This window comes from Chionomys nivalis, chromosome 17, assembly GCF_950005125.1.
Source record: "Chionomys nivalis chromosome 17, mChiNiv1.1, whole genome shotgun sequence".
Classification (NCBI taxonomy): Eukaryota; Metazoa; Chordata; class Mammalia; order Rodentia; family Cricetidae; genus Chionomys; species Chionomys nivalis.
Genome location: NC_080102.1, coordinates 43,002,869 through 43,016,321, shown reverse-complemented (window position 1 = coordinate 43,016,321; position 13,453 = coordinate 43,002,869). Strand labels below are relative to the sequence as shown.

Here is a 13,453-nt window from a genome sequence, read left to right as displayed (position 1 = left end):
CCACAAAAAGGCAAGAAAGCCAGATACCAATGGCCACACACTGTGCCAGACATTTTATAGGAAAATGTACAGAATAGGAAACACCAGGCCAGTGAAACAGCTCAATAGGTAAAGGCACCTGTGGCCAAGTCTGAGTTTGAATCCTATGATAGAAGAATCAACTCCCACAAATTGTACTCTGATCTCTATACACATGCCATGACAAGCACAAGAACACACACAGATGATAGATTAATAGATAGAGAGATAGATGGATGGATGGATGGATGGATGGATGGATGGATGGATGGATGGACGGACGGACAGACGGACGAACAGACAGGCAGGCAGGCAGGCAGGCAGACAGATGTATATAGACAGTTCTTGATGTCATAGAGATCTGTCTGCCTCTACCTCCCCATGTTCTGGGAATAAAGACATAACCCACCTTGCCCAGGGGAAATTTTTTTTTTTTTTTTCGAGACAGGGTTTCTTTGTAGCTTTAGAGCCTGTCCTGGAACTAGCTCTTGTAGACCAGGCTGGCCTCGAACTCACAGGGATCCACCTAACTCTGCCTCCCAAGTGCTGGGATTAAAGGTGTGTGCCACCACGCTCAGCTAATTTTTTAAATATGCAAAGCTACAGAGATGTAGCAGACTGGCAGTAGGCAGAACTGAGGCTGGGGAATCTACCAGTGACCATTAAAGCACACACAGTCCTTCTTGGGCTGCACAATATCAAGTGTACACTAGAGACTGTTGACTCAAACTCATACAATGGCCCCTGTAATGCCACAAGGGTGCTCCTATGAGGGCATCAAATCAACCAACCACTGAGGCCTCTGTGCTGCTGCCTGGGCTCCCAATCTCTCCAGGAGGCTATAAAAGGCAAAGGGTTATTGCACCCCCAAGAAGGAGAAACACAGGCGTGGAAGACTATTTACCCCTGCACCCTGACCTGGAGTCCCTGGAGAGAACTTATTATAAGACCAAGGCCCTAAAAAGAACCTGGCCTGGGAGGAGCCTCTGAGCCACACATTTATAGGCTAACGCCTACCTGCATGGTAACAATGATCCAACTAGTTACCAAGCTCACTTAAGCCTCAAAGCATGCCCAGAACAAACACCAACACGTCACTTTTTAAACTGTGGGTGCTGAGTGGTGGGTGAAGGCCAAACAGCATCACCTGGTCCCTCTACAACCAGTGAGCCGGCACTCTACACGATGCGCTGAGTTAGGGCTGATCCCATGCAGGGAGGTCCCTGGAGCAGTTTCCCCACAGGGCTCCCTAATCCTGGAAGGCACAAGAGCCTAGGTCCCAGGTCTGACCTTGCCAAGACCTCTGCAGGAGCTGCTCTCAGCTGCATCCCAGGATGTCAAGCCTACCTCCCAAATCAACACCTCTCCGGGGACCTTCATGTCGCACAGGGAGTTTCCTACACATCAAAGATGGCCCATCCAACTAGCACAGCACCCTGGCATGTCCCTTCTTGTTCTTCTGCCTCCCTTAGGAGCCCACATTCCCCAAACTATACTTCCAAGCTAGTTACCCTAAAATAACTTGATGGAGGAAGGTCATTGGTTAATTAATATAAAAACTGCTTGACCTCATAGGTTAGAACATAGGTGGGTGGAGTAAACAGAACAGAATGATGGGAGGAAGAGGAAGTGAGCTCAGATGCAGGGCAGCTCCTCTCAGAGCCAGAGGCAATGAAGCAAGCCGCCAGGTCAGACATGCTGAATCTTTCCCAGTAAGACTGGTGCTACACAGATTATTAGAGATGGGTTGATCGGGATATGAGAATTAGCCAGTAAGGGCTAGAGCTAATGGGCCAAGCAGTGTTTAAATGAATACAATTTGTGTGTTGTTATTTCGGGGCATAAGCTAGCCAGGCAGCCAGGAGCTGGGTGGCAGGAACGCAGCCCACAGCTCCTTCTACGATAACTAGCTTCAGCACTGTCCCTCCCAGTAGCCCCTAAATCCAGATGTTATCTCTAGTTAAGACCCCCAAATCCTGTAATCTCTCCTCCCATTTCTCTAGTATGCACAGAACCTGTGCCTTCTGAGCCAGCTCCCTTCTGCCTAAGGTCAACTCCCCCACCATGGCACCCCTGGAGACTAAAACACATCAGGAACCTTTCCCCTGTGATAAGCAAGGTAGGATATGGAAATATGCCCTGTCCACTCACCAGGTATCCCAATATAAACCAATGTCACCCAAAGTTGCCACAAAAACCTGGCCTAAAAGAATGTGCCACTCCCTACCTAACTACCATCAAGCCCATGTGTGCCATGAGGGTCACATGGCATGTAGCCATGGGCTTGCTATGGCCTCAGAATCTCTGTTAGCCCCATGCATAGCTATGTCACCAGCAGGAGGTCCAGGGATGGCCAGACATCACAGGTAGGCCACATAGGGTCTGTGTATGTGTGTATGCATGTGTATATACATGTGTATGCATGCTTGTGAATTTGTGTGTGCACACATGTGTGTAGGTGCAGGGCAATTCTTGAGCATCCCTGAGATGCTCAGCCTCAAAGACTTTCATCTCACCCAGACTTGTAACTTGCACAACTCCATACCAGCACTGGACAAGATATAGATTTCTGTCCTCTATTGCTCTGTATGTCATCTGCAAAAGGCGCATGGCTTTTTGCAAGCTAGACGCATGGCCCTCCCCTAGACCAAAAGCTGAAGGACTAGCTATGGCCTTTGAACTCTGGAACAGCACCCGTCTAATACACCAAGAGGTTAAATAGGAAGGCAAATGACCCCACCCACCTGGCCAGGCAGCATAGGGCACACAGCCAGGCTCTTAGGAGGCAGCACTAGTAAATTATTAATCTTGCCAGGAGCAGTACACAGTCACCATCCTATTATGAAGCATTAATAATATAGGAGCTAGGGGAAGGCCGCTGATCGCAGCCACATCTGGAAAGAGTACCAGGCTCAGGGCTGAGAGGGAAAACCAATGGTCATCAAGTACATTCAAGGATTCTGGGGTAGTAGGGAGGGGGCTGAGTCGATGTGCACACCACAGCCAATCTGAGACTGAAGAGACCTGTCCAGAGGAAAGACCGCAAGGTACTCACTGGCCCAGCTAGACTCTCACTCCCCCGCCCGACACCCATGAAATACAAGCTCAGGAAGGCAGGGGCCCTTGGTTTGTTCACACCAAAGCTTCACCCTGGCTAAGGCTCTCCAGTGATATCTGATGCCTGGACAAAAGGCTCCTTGCCACTGGCCACTGTGTGGGCTAATGAGGGCTCAGCCAGTGGCTGGGTCAGTGACACACATCCTGGCATGGACAGACAAGCAGGGTGCCAGCAGCTTCTAGACCAGCCTCACCGTGCCCCATCCCCACACCAATGTTCCTGAAGGGGTCAAGCCAGGCTACAACATTGTGCTTATGTGAGAAGCTTCCCCAACACCCAGAAAAACCAACAAACAAGACAAAGCAATGCAGTGTCTAGACAAAACTTGATACAGAAGTCCCAGTTGACTCTGCGTGTTGAAGGACACAGGCAACAAGGGACAGAGGACTGGGCCTCTGTGTATGTCTAAACTGCCTGGTCAGGCATGAATCTTCGCTTGGCCACCTATGAGCTGGGCATACTGTCTTTGCTGTTCACATCAAGAATGCAAGACTCGGGGACTGGCACATACTCACAGGGTCCCTGACCTCCTCACTGTCCCGGGGTGAGGGCCGTGGTGTCTTCACAGGGATCTCGTCTCCACACTCGGTGTCCGAGGCATTTGGGGACTCAGCTAGGTCAAGGAAGTCCTCTCTCTTGTGGCCTCTGAACCTGATCCTATCCAGCCTCCTGAGCATGTTCAGCACGGCACTCCTCGGCCTCACCTGGACATGACGGGAGGGTTCCCTGCAAGAGAATGGAGCACGTCAGTGGCTGCCCTGCTGCCCCTGCCATGTTTGGATCCAGCTCTATATTGAGGCTGACAGTAAGCTCCCAGCTCTACAATGAATGGGCACATTTCACCAGACCAGTCACCACCCAATCACAGACGACATGGCCAGCTGCTGAGGTTCTTCCTGTGCAAAGTCCTAACAGTGGAAGAAAGCCCAGGTTGTCAGGGGGACCCTCCTGGCCACAGGGATGGTCTAGTCTGGGTAACCACAGAGTGACAGGCTTAAGGGTATAGGGACAAATAGAGCTGGGAATGAAAAGGTTGACCACTCTCCAAAATCCTAAGAGTTAAGATTGGAAACTGGTTACATACTATTGCCTGGGACAGCACCAAGGATGGGCTGGAGCATCACCTCTGCCTCTGAAGATACCCTGCAAAAAAAATGGGCAGGGACAGAATCCATCCATTCTTTTGTCTTTCCAACTTTCCCCCCTCACCATCAAATACTGGCTTGGTCTTGGAGACTCAGCTCCCACAACAAAGCCCCTCCTAGAAATGGACTTAGATGTTAGGCAAAGGCCTGGTACCATGTCACGTTGCACACTGTGTGGTGCATACAAAGCTCATGTAAATTAACAGACAATGTGTACCAAATGATGGACACCCCCGGAGGCCTGCTCTCCGCCCCTCTATCCCAACTGAACCAGGAGAGCCATAGCAACCCTCAAAATCCCCAGGAGGTAGGGGGAAGGGCTGTTTTTTCCCCAGTGTCCAGCTGGCTTCATTCCCGGGCCAACAGCAGGGCTGACTAGGCAGGGGAGGGCCCAGTTCCAGTCCTACAGCTCCAGGTCTAGGGCTACAGGTCAGGATCCACAGACCCCACCCTGGCATCTTCAAGAGCCCTGGGGCCCCAGGGTGCGGCACAGTGAAATGCCTGGGCTCCAACCTGCTCCACCGTCACCTCCTTTCCGAGCAGAGACATTTGTCTCTGAAACAGAAACAATCCTGACCAGGCCAAAGTATTCTGGGAATTCAAGATGACACATGCTGAGGGCCTGACCCCAGGCCTGGGCCTAGGCCCAGTCAACCACAGGATTGTCTTCACGCAAGGAAAACTGGGGGAGTGAACTGGGTGGACTCAGGGCAGCAAGGCAGGAAGAGCTTCCTGTTTGGGGCAGCAGCACGGAAGCCCTCGGTGGACACAGGCTTGCAACAGACAAGCCTGCCTGCCTCCAAGGCTCCTGCTCTCCTTAGCCTACAGCTAGACTCACTAATGGAGGAACCTGTAAGACCTCGGTTAGAATGTATCAGATATTGCCCCAAAGATCAGGGAGAAATAGCTCAGTTGTCAGAACGCTTGCCTAGCATGGATGGAACCGTGGGTTCAATCCCCAGCACTGTGGCGATACCTGCCTGTCATTCTGGCATTTGGGAGACGGAGGCAGAAGGATCAGGAACTCAAAGTCATCCTCTGCTACACAGCAAGTTCAAGGCCGATGTGGACTACATGAGATCCCGGGGTAGGAGGAGAAGGAAAGAAAAGAATTTGTTCTGCTCTGAACTGCAGAACGCCAGGCCTGAGGGCCTCTGAGTGCAAGCAGACCCCCAGGGAAATGGAATCTAACCTACACCCAGCTGTAGACAGTGTGGTGGGTGGGATAAGCAGTCACTCAGGATGGGAGCACACACAAGCCACATGGAAACATATCACATGCAGGAACTATGAATTTCAGGGGGACCAAAGGGACATTAAACTCAAAAACATATACAGCAAGCTACCAGAGAGGAGACACATTGAGGGATGGAGAGGAGGGGCTGGACAGATGGCTCAGCAGAGTTAAGAGCATTGGCGGCTCTTCTAGGGGACCAGTTTCCAGCACACACATGGTGGCTCACAACTCCAGTTTCAAAGGATCAGGTACTCTCTTCCGACCTCAAACACCAGGCATTCACATGGTACACACACATGCATGCAGATAAAACACTCTTATACAAAATATAAAATAAGTAAGTCTAAAAAAATTTTTTTAAAGAGTCTGAAAAATAAATTTACAAAGTAAAAAAGCATAGACTGCTAGACAAATGTAAAAAACAAACCCATAAAAAGCTCAAACATTTAAAAGTAAAAGCATCCACACTGCAATAGGGAATGCAGGCAGCCAACTTGAGTGAGAGATTCACATTTTCCAGGGCTGTGTGACTAAACTGGGGTGGAGTGGGGGACCACTTCCTAGCTCACACAGAAACTGGCTGAGTTACCAAACAGGAAACCAACACACACACTGCAGGTGATTCGGGATCCTAGGGCACAGAAGTCCGCAAAGCCAGTGGTCCTCCTTGTGGGATCTGATTCTGCCACAAATGCAACGGAGCGAGCACACCTTGTATCACCTGTGTATCACCCTCGCTCACTACCAGCCGTGCTCAGGGCAGATGGCATCTACTGTGGCCTCATACAAGACAGCAGTTGCAAAGAGCCACAGCCCTGTGGTCACACTATGCAAACAGGTATGGGAAGACACACACTTCATCAGGGTGCTGGCTCAGAGTGACTTCAGCGAGTCACAGTGCCTTCCAATGTCTTTGCTCCAGCGGTTTATTTACTATGGTAAGATGCACACACCACACTAAGTACTTTTAAGGGTGCATTTGGGGACATGAACCATATCCATCCATCCTAGAAGGCTTTGCCTTGTAAAACTCCAACCACCTTCCCTCAATGAACACCAGCACCCCAGCCCACTTCCAGGAACTTTGGTGCCGATGGCTTTAATTGAGAAAACTAAGATCAGGGGTTGGGGAGAGAACCCAGTGTGTTAGTGGGCTTGCTAACAAGCATGAGGACCCGAGTTCGAATTCCCAGCACCCATGTAAAAAGACAAGCCCAGCCACGAGCACACCTATAAACCTGGTGCTGTGGGGACTGGTGGCAGGAGGCACACTGGGGCTTGCTGGTTGCCAGCCTAACTCTAGTATTAATGACAGACCTTGTCTCAAGGAACTAAGGTAGAGTGTGACAGAGGACATCTGATGTCCTCCCCTGGCTTCTGCACATGCGTGGGTACACGACAAGCATATGGGTGCACACACAAATAAAAATAAAGGGGAAAAGAAGAAGAAAGAAAGATAGAGGGCAAAGCAAGGTAGAGGGTCAGCAACCTGGCACTGACCTCCTTTTGTTCTGGGAACGCCCAGCCCTATTTCTGCTGCTAGAGGCTGCAGAGAATGGGGGTAGGGGAGAGACTGCCATGGATGCAGGAGGGTACGCACCTGGGCGGACACAGGCTACCTAGAGGCTGAAGAAGGCAGGAAGCATGCTTTTACATGGAGTTCTTGGCTCCATGAGGGCTCCCTCAAGAGGGTTCCCCGGTCTGAGACTCTAGAGTTCCTTGGAACTAGGGTCAACTTCTCCACTAAGCTGCAGCAAGCAAATGAGGAAAGGAGACAAAGGGGTCTATCCAGCCTGCCACCACCCAAAAGAAGGCATGGCAGGCTGGCTATCCATGGGAGCTCAGGCTCCCAGCCACCTGCTCAGCTCCACACCTGGGGTCCTGCTGAGCTGTTCACACAGGTACTGAAGGGAGAACCAGGATGTGTAGACTCTCCCCAAGTAAGGAGAATCGGAGGGCCTCTTCCCAACCCCACTGCTCCCCTTTTGGTGCCCCTTAGTTCCCGCAAAAAGATGAACTCTTCAGGCTTCAGCGGCAAAGGACCAAAACTCAAGTCACCAGAGACAGGTCCCTTCTGACCTTCTCAGGGACATCTGCCACCCCACACTGGCATCCCCTGCTAGTTGGAACACCGCCCCAGGGTGACCGCACCTCAACGACAGCTGCAAAGGCCCTGTTTCCAGATGACATGAATTTGGAAGCCACTGTTCAACTATACACATCACCTGGCTTATAAAGGAGGAAGCCTGGACCAAGGCTGCCTGGGGCTGCCCACCCTCCAAGGCTGGGTGTTGATGCAACGGGCAGAAGCATTGCCCACCATGCCAACATTGTGCTCAAGTCTCCCCTGCTACCCTGATTCCAGCTACCATGTATCCTCCACGGGCCCCTCCGAACCTCACTGTGTACAACTGACCACCACCCCTAGGACACGGAAGGAGGTGACTCTTTGGCCTATAGCCTAGTTATTCTCCCTACAGCAGGATCCTCTCATGAATCTACATCCCCCACGCGTACCCCACATCCCCCACGTGCACCCCAGCCCTCCTTGCAGCTAGCTCCCTCACACCCGTTCCCTTCAGCCTGTCAAATTCTGTATAGTGCAGTGGCACTTCCTGAGATGGAACACTTCCTTTGCTGGCTCCTTTGGTGCCACTAGCTTCTCAGGTGGCCTCTCCATCCCTCCTCAGACTTCTCCCAAGGCTGCACCAGACTCTGCCTTGACTGACTGACCTGGAGGGGCGTGTCCCTTTCTGTCAAGATCAAGGCAGCCTCAAATGAGCAGATGCCACCTGGAGCTCAATGCCCCCCGCCATAAGTCACAGACTTCCTCAAGGAAGTGACGTACACTCAGAGTACCATCAGCTGGGCCATTCCTGCATTCTATCTGGAAGGAGGCGTGTTTAAACACACCCCTACATACAACTATGCAGGGGCATGTTTCAAGGACACATGTAGTTGCCAGCCTGAGAGCTAGGCTTGGCACCAAAGGTTTGGCTGATCTAGGATCTGCAGGCCCTAGCAGGGAAGGACAGTGGGTGCTCTCTGCTCTCTAGGCTCCTCCAGCTCGAGTGGCACGCTGCCAGCTGCCCAGACCCGCAAGTGAGCCCTGGAGTGTTACCACACACTGTACTGGCAAGCCCTGAATGGCTTCCAGACACACAAAGGAGGCAGTGTCTGAGAATCCCGGTCTTGGGAACCACAAAGGGCTTTATTTCCCTTTCCAAGCTCAGGACTAAGAAAATAAAAGCAGCTGCCAGTCTCAGCACTTGGCCTGAGAGCAGCTCTGGCTCACCTTCCTCCAGCCGAAGCTCCGCTCTGAATTCAGAGTCTGAGTTTGGATACACAGATCTATAACCCACGACCCACAAGCTGAGGCCCTGCCACACTCTTCAGCCCTCCTTATCTGGTAGCTCTCCCACAGGTCCTGGGATAAACCACATCCTCTTTCCCATTGGACGCCAACCCTTGCTCCTGCGTAACAATCCCAGGGGCCGCCAGCTGCTGAGCAAGACTGAGCCACCTGGCCCTCAGCCAAAGCTCTGTCTTCTTGAGAAGGTGGCCCCTAAGCCTCGAGAACATGAAGGGGGTTAGATTTCCCATGGTCAGGCAATCACATCAGTCAGCCATGTAAAACACCAGCCCCTCAGCAAAACAGCCATTACCGTCATCAGCAGAGTATCTGAGACGACTTGCAAAGATCTTCTGATGTAGGTGCGTCTTCTGTTTTGTGTTGATTTCATTGGTTAAATAAAGAAACTGCCTTGGCTCTTTGATAGGACAGAAAATTAGGTAGGTGGAGTAAACAGAACAGGATGCTGGGTAGAAGGAAGTGAGGCAACCGCCATGAAGCTCCAGCCCGAGATGGACGTGGGTTAGAATCTTCCCGGTAAGCCACAACCCCATGGTGATACACAGATTACTAGATATGGGTTAAAGCAAGGTATGAGAGCCAAGAAGAGGCTAGAACTAATGGGCCAGGCAGTGTTTAAATGAATACAATTTGTGTGTTGTTATTTTGGGTGTAAAGCTAACCATGCGGGAGCCAGGCAGGACAAAAAGCAGACCTGCCTGCCTCATCACTACAATCTTCCCTCACAGAAGAGGGTGGAGAGGGTCCCTAGAGCCTTGCCTCAGATTCCAGCAACTCCCTCTTCCCCTGGCTACAAGTAATTCAGCCCAAGCTGCAGGTGGTCCTTCGGTCTTGGGAGGTGAGAGTAAGCTTATACAAAGTAACAAAGCCTAATTGAAAGGGAGACTCCTTTTATGGAGAAACTGTCATCTATTCTGGACTCAATTCCCAGCACCCACACGGCAGCTCACAACCATCTGTAAACTCTAGCCCCTAGAGGATCCAGTACCCTCTTCTGGTTTCTAGAGGCACGGCATGAACGCGGTGCACAGACGGACATACATGCAGGCAAACCCTCAGTCACATAAAGCAAACAAGGCCAAGTACATAATGACCCTGCTTGTGTTCAAGCTTCCAGCTCACAGGGACTTTTGGGTGGTGTAGCTGTTTAGAGGTCACCCACACTCTTGTAGGCAGTAACCCTTCTCCCATATGCTTAAGTAAGCCCAATAAACTCACTGGCTCACCAGGTTGGACTTTGGCAGAACTGTTTTGTTTTGTCATTGGTGGCCTATCTGAGGCAACTAATATTTCTCTCCAAGAAAATGTCATGAAGCAACTGGAAGGGAGAGGGTGGAGCAACAGAGGGTTTTGAGACTTTGCATGGTAAATGGGGTCAAGGACCAATAGGCAAGACAGGTTCTAATCCACATCCCAACCCTACCTATGGCTTGCTGGCTGCCCTGACAACGACAGACACAAGAACCCCAACATGCACACAAAGCTACCAACCAGCACATTTCCCTAAACCAACATGCATCCCTGAAGCCAGGGCCCCTCTAGGGTATTACCCAAGATCCTGTCCACATACCTCCATCTGCTCCTGGCCACTGTCATTCCAGGACCAGGTTTGGGATGTTGCCTCATACCTAATGGCCTTCAGGTCCGCCCAGGCTCAAGGTGCATCTGGGAGCCACCTCCTGCACTCTAGATTCATCCCATGGTCCGGTAAGCTGTGCAACTGAGGGGAGCCCAAATGCACCTGACTTGGGGACCTGAATGTTAAGCTGGCATTGTTGGAGAAGGTATAACATGGGCAGACTTTGAGATTTCAAATGCCCAAACCATATGGGTGTGATGTGCATGCCTTTTACCCTAGCACTTGGGATCTCTGTGAATTCGTGGCCAGTTTCATTTACACAGTGAATTCTAGGACAGCCAGAGAGAGTTACATAGTGAGAACCTGTCTTAAAAAAATAAAAATTAGCCGGGCGGTGGTGGCGCACGCCTTTAATCCCAGCACTTGGGAGGCAGAGGCAGGCGGATCTCTGTGAGTTCGAGACCAGCCTGGTCTACAAGAGCTAGTTCCAGGACAGGCTCCAAAACCACAGAGAAACCCTGTCTCGAAAAACCAAAAAAAAAAATTAAATAACAACAACAACAAAAAACCGTACACCATTCCCAGTTAGTGCTCTCTGCCTGTGGATCAAGATGTAAGCCCTCAGCTACTGCTTCAATGCCATCCTGCCTGCTTGCTGCTGTGGTCCCAGCAATCATGGTCATGGCTAACCCTCTGAAACTGTGAGCCCCAAATTAAACACTCCAGGCTCACTGCACAGAGCCCAGACAGAAGTCCTGTGGCTGAGCCAGGCAGTGGGGACGATGGTATATTTAGAAATCATTTAGAAATCCCAACACTCCTCCCCCAGGCCTCCATAGTCCCTGAAACCAAGTGGTCTGACTCCAAGTGGGGAGCTTTCCTTCAGTTTTCAGAGAACACAACCCTCTTCACAACTTCAGCAAAGCAGCTACAGTCGGAATGTCGCTGACAAGTAGTCACTCCAGAACGTCTGCCCCCTTGCCTGAGGGCCAGCATCTCACCCGCTGGCCCCGTTCTCAGTTGACAAGAACAAGCTCCCCAACCATCCAATTCCCCCCGACCCCCACATACATTGGATCTCCTTTAGTCTCCTGGTCGCCACACTGAAGGTTGCTACTGCTAATCCAACTGACAGATGGGGAAACTGAGGCTTGAGAAGGCAGGCAGGGTAAGAGGTCCTTCAGCAGCAATATAAGTTGATCCCAACACACTCCAGAGCTCCAAGCCCAGACATCCTTCCCAGTATAGCCCTCCACTGACACATCCACCACAGGTCCCTGGGCCTTTGAGACAACTCAGTGGGAACCTAACAGAGCAGCCACACATGGGTTCATTTAAGAAAACACAGCTCACAGGAAAACCTACATTTTAGCAGGTAATTAAGCAAAAACCCCTATTACGTAAGTGACAACACTCGGTGACAGGAAACCTATGCAAGAATTCCTCACTAGAGAAGCATTCTTTTACCAATTCCAGTCATCCTCCAAGCAACCAGGAACAGGGAGGATGGAACCAAGGAGACATCTGGAGGAGACACCTTCTACAGTTCCTAGATACAGCCTGCCTCCCTCCCCCGGCCCACATTCTGGAAAGCAGACTGTAGCAGCACTCTTGATCTGAGAGCGCGCAGCTCTCTGCACTCACGGGGCTTCACAGACGGTGCTGTGCAAAGCCCAGGGGCCAGGTGGGATGGGGGCCATCTAGCCCCTGCCCAACCTGTCACAATGCCAACAGGCATGGCTGCATGTGTGTCGACAAACATTTACAAAACCAGGGGGGATGCAGGTAGCTATATACACCTTCTGTCCCAGACCAATGTATCTATGAAGAGTAAGACCTCCCACCATGGTCCTGGGAGTTACTGAGCCACTAACTAGTTGGGCAGGCCAGCAAGAACCTCAGCCCGGCAACCGGTACTAGGGTTCTACTTTCGAAGGAAGGGAGCAAAGCCCAGGGGTGCTTTACAAAAACCCAGGCTACAGAGACAGGAGAAGTGAGAATGAACTCACATGCTGCCTGCCACTCACTCTCTCATCCCACCTGAGCTTGTGCTGGACCTGAGGCCAGGGAGCCTACAAGAACAGCATCAGTCATGGGTCCTGGGAGGAAAGCCAGAGTGAAGAGTCACAGTGCCTGGGGTGACAGGGGCTGTGTCTTACTCTCCCAGTCAGGCCCCCAGTTAAGAAGGCAGCATGAGATCCAGATCAGACCAGGACAGGATGGACAGCCACTTGAGGGTTCAGTCAGAGGCCGGTCTACCCAGGATTGACCAGCACCTTCTCAAAGATCCAGCTGGCTCCTCTATTCATGGTGGCAGGCGTATGTAGGACACCTGATAGTCAACAAGGCCCATCAGGGCATTGGATCAATACCACCACCTGGAGACTCCAGGCCTTGTTCCCATACCCCTGCACAACTTCCATGTCCCCAGGGCATACTGACTGGTCAACTGGATCCAATGGTTTGACCTAGCCAGTCTCCCAGTGTGCATCTCTGCAGGAGTTACGTGGAGGATTTGAAACACTCCCTTCTGCGGGGAGGAGGGAGGTTTGCCAGACCCAAAGCTAATGAAACTTACACAGTTCAAAAAGTTAAAAGACTCGCAAGGCCCTTCCCGGAGGTGATATAAGCGGCACTTTCTGGGCAGTGGAGACTTTCCAACTGGCCAAGTGTCTGCGCTGTGCAGGGAACTCCCAGCATGGTAGCTTTTCTGAGTCGTTACCATGCTAGGGTGGGCTTTTTGATGGTGCAAATGCCTTTGAGTCTCCCCTGCTCCTGTAAGTAACCCCAATAAACCCACTGGCTCACTATGCTAGATCATTTCTTTGGTCTACCGTCCATGCCTGTATCTGAGGTGAACAGAAGTTTGCTCATGTCTCTCCACATACAACCAGACACAAGTATTGAGTTGGAAGCTCCACTCCAGTCCCCACTCAAGCTCTGCCCCCTTTGAGAAAGCCCACCAAGCGGTGACTCCTCCCCC

General features: G+C 51.4%; 1 protein-coding gene across 5 annotated transcripts in view; it reads right to left on the bottom strand.

Moving 5' to 3' along the window:
• Window positions 1-13,453, bottom strand: part of Gramd4 (GRAM domain containing 4) — a 78,242-nt gene that overhangs the window by 41,365 nt on the left and 23,424 nt on the right. Inside the window, exons 2-3 of one of the 5 annotated variants that reach the window (XM_057792308.1) lie at window positions 4,221-4,279; window positions 3,652-3,862 (exon numbers count right to left, since the gene is read on the bottom strand). The exons of 1 other annotated variant lie outside the window; for it this stretch is intronic. In XM_057792308.1, coding sequence (XP_057648291.1) covers window positions 3,652-3,813 — 162 coding nt within the window. In that variant the 5' untranslated portion in view covers window positions 3,814-3,862; window positions 4,221-4,279. Of the gene's footprint in view, window positions 1-3,647; window positions 3,863-4,220; window positions 4,280-13,453 lie in introns of those variants that run through there. 3 more of the 5 variants (XM_057792306.1, XM_057792307.1, XM_057792309.1) reach the window with 3 other exon arrangements.